General features: G+C 43.6%; 1 protein-coding gene across 1 annotated transcript; it reads right to left on the reverse strand.

Annotated features, from left to right (window-relative positions):
• Positions 1–736: 736 nt before the first annotated feature.
• Positions 737–2,868, reverse strand: LOC109772530 (probable polyol transporter 6). Its single transcript, XM_020331206.4, has 2 exons — positions 2,475–2,868; positions 737–2,368 (listed from the first exon to the last, which is right to left on the reverse strand). Exons 1-2 carry the CDS (start codon positions 2,587–2,589, stop codon positions 966–968), a joined length of 1,518 nt encoding a protein of 505 aa, XP_020186795.1. The 5' UTR covers positions 2,590–2,868; the 3' UTR covers positions 737–965.
• Between the last annotated feature and the right edge of the window lie 7,601 nt (positions 2,869–10,469).

The raw sequence follows: 10,469 nt of genomic DNA on the forward strand, positions 1-10,469 counted from the left end.
GTTGACGACGCTGCTCGAGGAAGAGAACGCCTTAACACGAGATAGATTGGGAAGCTCGTGTGGTGGCTTTCCCCCTGCCGTTGATCTGCGACTCGGTGAAAATGGGACGAGACCCGGTGACGACCACCCCAAATCCCTCCCCAACGCCTCTCCCATCTGTGGACGGCCAGCGCAACATGCTCGCCATGTTTCCACCCAGGAAGGCTTGACAAGAGAAAGCTGACCCTTCCCTTTCCAACAATCTGAAAACTCTGACCAAAGGGACCCACAGTGGCCCACAAAACTCAACGCATGACCCACAATGGATTCACCCACCAAAATCAATTGCTGCATTCTTCTTAATCAATGAAAATGACAAATCTTTTGCCTCGTTTCAAAAAATAGGCATGTCATTTACAAGAGAATGATAGATTCCCAAGAACTAGAGGATCTATTAATAAAAATTTATTTGCTAACTCATCCGCTACTTGATTTGCCTCACGGTAGCAATGCTTGAAAGAAATGCTTCCGAACTCCAACGCTACGTTAGTACAAAGTTGGATCATCTATTTTGGAACGGAGGGAGTACCTGTTTCCAACCTAGGGAGCTCAGTTTTTAAAATTTAAACCTAGGGAGCTTAGTGATTTAAAGTATACTTGGGTGGGACAAGTCAAAACTCAATTTTCCCTAATGGGCTGGGCTGGCCACGGCTCACTCGGCCTTGCTGTAGCTCCCTCAGTGAGTGAGATATAAACATTTCCCATAAAAAGTTCATTCTTTTTCTAAAGATCGTGTTGGAAATTTCTTGTCAATACTCACGACAGCTACTACAATACAGTACTGATAGGTTATCTTTCTCTTTAATAAACCTTCCAAAGTGCAGCACTTTTGTAATAAAAGCTATTAAAATCCTATGACCAAACACTACGGCCATGCGAAGTCTGGACACGTCCTGGTACATGGTTTGTACCGTCACCGTGAAACACTATGCCTTGCTGTCGGCCACCGGCAAAGACGACGGCTGCTGCCTCCGCCGGGCGCCCCAACCCTGGCTGAACACCTCCTCGATCTCCTCCAGGGGCCTGCCCTGCGTCTCCGGGCAACAGAAGTAGAAGAACGTGGCAGCTACCACCGCCAACCCGGCGAAGAGGAAGAAGGCGCCGCCGATGGTGATCGCCTTGTACAGGGTGACGAAGGTCATGGACACGCCGGCGTTCATTATGCGGTTGATGGCCACGCCGATGCTGGCGCCCTGCGCTCGCAGCCGGAGCGGCCAGACCTCCGAGCTGTAGGCCCACGTGATGGGCCCCACGCCGATGGAGAAGGAGGCGACGAAGGTGAACACCGTGGTGATGGCCAGCACGACCGCCCAGGGCGCGCCGTGGCCGTGAGGCGAATGCTCGATGACGGTGAGCCCCAGGCCGAGGCAGGTTAGCGAGGCGACGATGCCGGCCAGGCTGGACAGGTAGAGCGGCCGCCGGCCGACGCGGTCGACGAGCAGGATCGCCGTCATGATGAACACCGTCTTGGTCACGCCCACGCCGATGGTCGCCGCGAGGATCTTGCTGCGGGTGGCGATTCCGGCCGCCTTGAAGATCCGCGGGGTGTAGAGCACCACGGCCTCGATCCCGCTCAGGTGCTGGAAGAAGTGGATGCCCAGGGCGGCCACGAGGACGCGACGGACGGTCGGCGTCGGGTGCAGGAACATCTCCTTCAACACGCCTTTGCCGCCGCTGCCGGGCGCGGGCGCGGACGCGGCGTCTCCCTCGACGAACCCGGCAGCGCTCTTGATGTCCGCGAGCCGCACGTCGGCCTCTCCCACCGTGTTGCAGACTTTCCGGAGAACCGCGAGGGCCTCGTCGGGGCGGCCCTGCATGACGAGCCACCGGGGCGACTCCGGCATGGCCAGGACGCCAATGGCGAGCACGGCGCTGGGGAGCGCGCCGAGCCCCAGCATGGTGCGCCAGCCGTAGACCAGCGGCAGCTTGGCGAGGAAGTAGTTGGACACGTAGCCAATGAGGATGCCGAAGCTGATGCAGATCTCGGGGAGCGAGGTGAGCGAGCCGCGGATGTCCGCGGACGCGATCTCGGCGGCGTAGACGGGCGCGATCATGAGCGCGTAGCCGACGCCGACGCCGGCGACGCAGCGGCCGGCCAGGAGCGTGGCGAAGTTGGGCGAGAGGCCCATGAGGACGGAGCCTGCCAGGAAGATGCAGGCTGCGAGCGAGATGGTGCGGCGGCGCCCCACCCAGTCGGAGACGCGGCCGGCGGTGAGGGAGCCGGCGAGCGCGCAGACGTTGAGGATGCCGGCGAGGACCTGCACCTGCGTGTCGTTGGTCCCGAGATCCTCCTTGATGAACAGCATCGCGCCGCTCATCACGCCGGTGTCTGCATCCACAACATCACCCACCCGGCCGGCCGTCGTTAACTCGATCGCAGAACGTAACAGAGGATGATGGGCATGCATGCACGGTGTTTGGTTCTGATCACGTACCGTAGCCCATGAGGATGGAGATGATGGAGCCGATGACGGAGCAGGCGACAGCGTACTTGTTCGTCGTCCCGCCCCCATCGCCGCCATTCTTCTTCCCCTGCTCCTCCACTCCCATGGCTGATGCCCCTCCGAGTCAGAGAGAGAAACGAACTACTAGAAATGGCAGGTGCGTCCTCCTGGCAGGAGTGTGATTTGTATCGCGGGTGACTAGGGCCGGATTGGACTGGCCATCCGCATGCAGCTTTATACTCTACTTAACACTCACGGCCAGCTTGCTCGAACCTGGCTAATATATCGGGATTCAGATGGGGATACCAACCAACCTTGACTTGATGCATGCATGCAAGGATAAGGGCTAATTTACTGCGTTGCCTTGTGACAGATCAGAGTGGATCAGCGGAATCCATCCATGGCTAGAATTAGTCTTTCCTCCCAAAATAAGCACCCTGTGGATAAGATCATAAGAGACCCCACATCTACTTATGTCTCTCGTGGTGATGTCTCCTGGCAGGAGTGTGATTTGTATCGCGGGTGACTAGGGCCGGATTGGACTGGCCATCCGCATGCAGCTTTATACTCTACTTAACACTCACGGCCAGCTTGCTCGAACCTGGCTAATATATCGGGATTCAGATGGGGATACCAACCAACCTTGACTTGATGCATGCATGCAAGGATAAGGGCTAATTTACTGCGTTGCCTTGTGACAGATCAGAGTGGATCAGCGGAATCCATCCATGGCTAGAATTAGTCTTTCCTCCCAAAATAAGCACCCTGTGGATAAGATCATAAGAGACCCCACATCTACTTATGTCTCTCGTGGTGATGTCTCCTGGCAGGAGTGTGATTTGTATCGCGGGTGACTAGGGCCGGATTGGACTGGCCATCCGCATGCAGCTTTATACTCTACTTAACACTCACGGCCAGCTTGCTCGAACCTGGCTAATATATCGGGATTCAGATGGGGATACCAACCAACCTTGACTTGATGCATGCATGCAAGGATAAGGGCTAATTTACTGCGTTGCCTTGTGACAGATCAGAGTGGATCAGCGGAATCCATCCATGGCTAGAATTAGTCTTTCCTCCCAAAATAAGCACCCTGTGGATAAGATCATAAGAGACCCCACATCTACTTATGTCTCTCGTGGTGATGTCTCTGCCAGCTAGGTCGTGCCTTGTTCGGTTTTTCGGCCCGGTTTCCCTTATAAACGGGATCAATTTGTTAAGGTTTTCGATCCGGTTTTCCTTATAAACTGGATCACTACTCAGGCTTTTTGGCCACTTTGAGCAATATATTCAGGTGGGGAAACTCCCCCCGGTGATTCTTAAAAAAAAAAAACATAAGAAAAGACCTGTCTAGTACGATTCTTCTACAGGCAGGCATCCAGCTTTATTACAGTAACTAGCATCTTCTTTAGGGAATCGATAATATCTGTCAATTAAACTCATGCTTTCATGGATATTCACATCATTCCATATGAAAGTCCATTCCATAACCACGACAAATAAATTTCCCTATAAATATTGAGACGGCATGTTTCTTAGGCAATCGATAATGTCTCTAAATTAAACTTATGATTTCATGGATTTCGCATCATTCCATATGAACATCCATTCCATACCCACAATAAATAACTTTCCCTATAAATATTGCATTTGCACGAAACGCCTGTGATAATATTTCAGTTTTTGGGTGAATTACTATCATGCCATTTTGAAAGGTAATGTGTTATATTTATGGACACATGTATTGTTTGGGAGTAGCCTATAGTATCACACGACATCAGATCGGCAAGCAAATAAACATTTAAATTATCAACCATTGGTGTTAGATGCACACATATAAATTTATATGTTTGCAAACATTGGTTAAGTTTAGCATAGGCGATATGATTTTTATGTTATCTTTCAACTGAATAACAAAATAAACATTTGAAAGGAGTGAATATTCAATTTTGTTACCTTTTGTAGATTTTTTTATAACACTTGGGGAGTTAGACCTCGATACTATCTTCAAGGCGTAAAATTATGAGAACTTCTTTGCGTATGAATATTCTTCTAAAATCAAATAAATAAATAAGTCCAGCGTATTATTTTCTTTTCAATGGTTCTAACAATACAATCATATATGCAGAACTGGAATTAGAGAGAGTCTACTATGAGTTTTCTATATCTACATATATTTTTTAATTCTCTCCTTGTTGTTCCTTTGTTTTTGTTTTTCACAATCTTGCTCATATTTATTTTTCGTGTCATATAGCATGACTATGCATGCTAGGACGGCACAATTCCTGAATCTAAATCTATGTTATTGATTTTTGTGGCATTGCAACGACACATCTTGCTGTATGCAAAGGGTGTTTGATTTGCACAATAGAAAAGACATATGAACCCATGAGCCATAATCTTTTCCAAAAGTTTGCACGCCATTTTTGTTACTTTGAAATTCAGTGATGTATAGGAAACATCGCACGATTTTCAATTTCACACATCAAACAATCTACGTAGTAAAAACTCATGAGAGTCATTATTCAATGTTTTTAAAATTATTTAAATAAAAATTATTGCAGATAAGATTGTGGATAAAGAAGTTCAGACCTTAACGCCTAATTCTCAACAACAAACGTGTTTTCATTGTATTGATATTTCTATAGCAGTATTATTTTCCTCCCTTCTACATGTACATGTGTAATTACCACCAAGAGATCCTCCTCTTCCATGCACATCCCGTCATATGATTTTTTCGCGTATTCAAATCATGGAAATTGGTCTTGCCATCCGCTAGAAATCCAATTGAACAATCAAATCTAGTTCATCTTTTGGCATTACTTTTATACTATGGTGCATTTATGCTATAAATCCCGAGACTATCCCTAAGTATAATCAGTGTGCTAGTATGTCCCATAATGAGCGAATCTTTAATGTAAAAAAAGAACAATCTGATATCCATGGTTTTCTCTTGGGTCAATAGTGAAATTTTGTAAAGAAGTTTTTTTAATACGCCGGTCACCGTGTAGCCTTTTCTCTCCTAAGAATAACATATGCAGTCTTGAGTGGAACATTTCTTTAAATAACAGTTTCTTAATATCCGTATATATTTTTACACTGTATTATAATTCCTCCGTCCCAAAATAAGTGACTCAACTTTATACTAACTTTAGTACAAAGTCGAGTCACAATATTTTGGGAGGGAGGGAGTAATAAGTAACGTTGTTGTCTTTTGGTTAGTTTTGTGTAGTCATTCATTTGTACATGTAGCATAGTTTCTATTTTATATCTTATATGGTAGCTAATTTTTTTCGAATATTAGATTAGTACACATAAGTAGTTTGGACGTTGAGCTATTTGATGATAAGATCATGTAATACCAAGTTAGCAAGAAACCAAAAATGTTCAAAAAATAAATAAATATGAAAATTAAACAGTATTACTCGAAAAAAATAGATAAGTATTAAATTATACCAGTAAATCAAATTTTAAATTTAAACGGTAGCCACAAATACCAGGTTAGTCCTTTGAAGGTACTGGAAATGTTCAATGTTTGCATGTACAATCCAAAAATGTTCCAATTTTATGTACCTAACTCTCTAATTTTTTTAATTGAACTGCCTAAGTTATTCTTGACTATATAAAGCATCTCGTACATGATCATGTATGTGTTTTTGTAATAGGTTGCGCGCGAACGATTTGCATGCGTGCCTCATAGCGCGAACGGCTCTGAACCGTGCGATCGTTCAGCGGCCACACAAAAACTTGAGACATGATTCAAGTCAGGATGACGGCATGACGATGTGTTTGGTGCATAATGTGTCGCGCGGAGGCCATGTTGCACTTTTTTTTTCTCTTTTTAATTTTTTGAAAATGTGGCATGCATGACCTTTGTTTTCAAGTAATTGTGGCTGGCTCCATGTCAAAAAAGTAACGTGGTTGGCCTTTCTTTCCTCATATGGCACGTTAATGTAACTTATTTTGAATAGCCAAATTTCTTGTTTTTCCGGTAAAGGGATGCACGTCTCACGTGACAGTCCTGTTTTCGCAAGCTAATTGTTTCTTTATCCGAGAGTCCTACTTTTTTGGGGAGCCAGATTTCTTGTTTTTTCAAGTACTATGGACGTGACAGTCCAATTTATCTTCATCTTTCCTAAAGTTGTATGTTTTTTAGTTAGCAAGTTATATTTCCGAAAAACAAATATGTAGGTATGTTTTTTCAAGTCAGGGACTGTACGTTGGACGTGACAGTCCAATTTTTTCTTCTTTCCCATCGTGGTATGTTTACCAAATATTCCAAAAAACAAATATGTACGTATGTTTTTTTCAAGTCAGGGACTGTACGTTGGACGTGACAGTCCAATTTTTTCTTCTTTCCCATCGTGGTATGTTTACCAAATATTTTTTTTCTTCCTTAAACATGTACATATGTTTATGTGTACATGTGTCACCTATATTTTCTTAGGCCCACCATGTGATATATGTTACACAAATTGAACGGCCACATAATTTTAAGAGATTCGCCAGATCAAAGGCTAGTATTTTCTAATTAATGTGGGATTTTTATCCTAATTCTCTTAATCCTGGTTCACCGTAAATTACTTTTTATATATAATTCTCTTAATCCTGGTTCACCGTAAATTACTTTTTATATATAATAGATAGATTCTCTTAATCCTGATTCACCGTAAATTACTTTTTATATATAATAGATGAAACACAGGCGCTGTGAGCGTCTACAGCGGGCAGGATGGCTGTAGAGTGTGGATGAGAGTGGTACACTAGAAGCATTACAACTCTTCATCGTCACAAACTTATGTTACAACATTAGAAACAAGCTCTCTAAACTGAAATTTTGGGTCTCCGTTGGTGAAGTCTTCCCTCCCCCACGTCCTGCATTATCTCAGTGAAGTCAAATCTTTTGAAGCGCCTCCATTGATAGGTGAGAAAGGTAATTGCATTAACTCAATCAAGTCAAATCAAATCATTCTAGCTATATGTCAGACACGAACAATCAAATCAACAATTTTGCATCCAACCAACCAAATCAACCCGTTGGTGGATGCAAGGCAATTGCATTAACTCAATCGAATCAATTTAGCTATATGTCGGACACGAACAATCAAATCAAATCAAAATTTTGCATTAACTCAATCAAATTAAAATTTTGTATTAACTCAATCAAATCAAATCAAACCACTTCCTGCATTAGAATATGGTGGGTGGTGTAAGGCATATATCGGACATGATTGGTGTTGATTCACTAGAATATTTATGCCCTCGTTGCAACGCACTGGAAAATTGCAAAAGGTTTGGTATCAACGGGGAGAGCCTCCTAGCGCAATGGAAAGTGCATCCTGCTTCCATTAAAGCCATCTGGCTTTGAATCTCCTCACCTACCAGTATCAAGTTACAATGCAGAACTCTAACAATAAAGGGAAACTTAAATTGAGTTATATTGCAATGGAATGATGTCTCACAACTACTCCATGATATACTCTACTCTGCCATATCTAACGATCATTATAATTTTGCAATGTGTACATTGTGCTTAATTAACAAGGTCATATTTGTTACAACATGGGCTACATAAAGGCGAGCCTACTTGGATGATCACAGATGAACACTAGTAGAAAACAGGGCTTTGGTTCGGCCAGAAAAGAGCATTAATCCCGGTTGCATTACGAACCGGGACTAATGTGAGCATTAGTCCCGGTTCGAGCGGCTAGGGCACCGTACACGCATTAGTCCCGGTTCAAATGGGACCTTTAGTCCCGGTTGGTGCCATGAACCGGGACTAAAGGGTGCGATGCCCATTAGTACCGGTTCGTGGCACCAACCGGTACTAAAGGTTAGACCTTTAGTCCCGGTTCGAGCCACCAACCGGTAGTAATGGGGTTTGAGGCATTAGTACCGGTTCATGGCACGAACCGGTACTAAAGGTCCCATTTTCAAACTCTACCCCCCCTGGATCGCCTTTTCAGTTTTGTAAAAAGCAAAAGAAAATGATAAAAACTTCAAAAATTAAAATCCTTCCAGATGTAGTTATGTTACTACATGTACTAGTTAGGAAAATTTAAAAACTTAAATTTGGACATGTGTTGCAAAAAGTGTAGGGAAAATGTAAAACGGCTATAACTTTTGTATACGATGTCAGAGAAAACGTATAATATATCAAAATGTTTAGCACGAAAATCCGCATCCGATTTTGACTGCCTACGACCTATTTGCAAATTTTTAGAATTCTCAAATTCTAAAAGGAAAAAAGTTATGCTCAAATTTCTGTTTTTTTGAATTTTTGTTAAATCTGGTCAAACTATGGTCAAACTACTTATTCAAGAAGTATTAGTGTTACTAAATAATTATTCAAGAATATTAGTGTCACTAAATAATTATTTCAGTTTTTTGAATTTTGGTCAAATCTGGTCAAACTGTGGTCAAACAATGGTCAAACTAATTATTCAAGAAATATTAGTGTTACTAAATAATTATTTCAGTTTTTTGAATTTTGGTCAAATCTGGTCAAACTATGGTCAAACTACTTATTCAAGAAATATTAGTGTTACTAAATAATTATTGTTTTTTAAAACAATAGTTTCAAACTCAAACAGTGAAATGTGTGACTTCATGCTCAAGCTAAATTCCTGAGGGTTAATAGGATTGACATCTTACTATTGTCAGGAAAATAACAAGTGCAGACTTGGAAACGAGGGAGAATAGAACCCGGAAGTTAAGCGTGCTCAGGCTGGAGTAGTGAGAGGATGGGTGACCGTCCGAGAAGTTAGATGATTTGGAATGATGAGGGGTGATTAGAGATTACAGGTTAAATTAAGCAGTGATGAGGGTGATTAGAGATTAGAGGTTAAAATAATTCAGAAATTTGAAAATAAAAAAAAATTCAAAAAAAATTTCAAAAAAAAAATCATAAAATTTCCTTTAGTACCGGTTGGTGTTACCAACCGGGACTAAAGGTGGACCTCCAGGCAGTGGCCACGTGGAGGGCCTTTAGTCCCGGTTCGTGTAAGAACCGGGACTAAAGGGGGAGGCTTTAGTAACGACCCTTTAGTCCCGGTTCCAGAACCGGGACTAAAGGCCCTTTTTCTACTAGTGGAAGAGGGTAGTGAGTACAACCATTGTTTAATTAACAATGTCATTATGTCACTAGTTTTGTGGGCCACACTCTTTTTGGGCCTACTAACAGTATTGGAACCCATCAGTAGTCCCGGTAGGGTGCAGAGCATGACCAGATGTTGCAAAAGGGATCACACATAGGGAATTTACGCAGGTTCATACCCTCATGGTTGAGGTAATACACTACTCATGCTTTTGCTTTGATTTATTATGGTAAAAACACCTCGGATGAGAGTGTTACAATATAAGGATTTTTGCTACCGAGAAGATGACAAGATGTTAGATGATCTCAATCAACCCCCTAGCCTCGCCTTATAAAAGTGGACGAGGTCTGGGGTTACAAGATTTCCTAACCAACCTAGAGCCCCGAACTGATGAGGGGGTCCTTGGCTTGCACGCCAAGATGAAGAAACTTTTAGAAGATAGACCTCCTACAAGGCGAAGGGCTCTTGCCACGTCCTGGCCTACCGGGTCCTAAGACCGGCCCATGTACAGGCCTCCTGCAAGATGGGCCACCCCCGGTTTAGTTCACCATCGCCTACATGGCCTCGCCCCTCACCAACACACATTCATTTATTTAAGTAGAAAAATGGGAGATCACACACTCACTCTTCATCCCTATGCATCACAACGTCGCTTAGAGAGGCATCACTCACCTATTCCCATCGCACACACACCCCCGCACAAGTCCCCTCCCATCAACACCCTCAGGCGATGGCTCAATCCCCTCATGAAAGCTATCCCTAGCCCATCATGCTCAATCATTCATCTATTCATGAAACACACTCGCATATTAGCTACATCCAATGCTCAAGTACGATCATAGTGCCCCTTAGTTGTTGCTTTATAAGACAAGATGGAGACTCAAATAAA

Source organism: Aegilops tauschii, chromosome 5 (genome assembly GCF_002575655.3).
Source record: "Aegilops tauschii subsp. strangulata cultivar AL8/78 chromosome 5, Aet v6.0, whole genome shotgun sequence".
Lineage (NCBI taxonomy): Eukaryota > Viridiplantae > Streptophyta > Magnoliopsida > Poales > Poaceae > Aegilops > Aegilops tauschii.

Excerpts from the sequence above, each read along its gene's own strand:
- LOC109772530 (XM_020331206.4), bottom strand. The coding sequence starts at position 2,589 with ATGGGAGTGGAGGAGCAGGGGAAGAAGAATGGCGGCGATGGGGGCGGG. Across the intron at positions 2,369-2,474 it reads CTCCATCCTCATGGGCTACG|ACACCGGCGTGATGAGCGGC; the intron begins GTACGTGATCAG and ends TTGTGGATGCAG.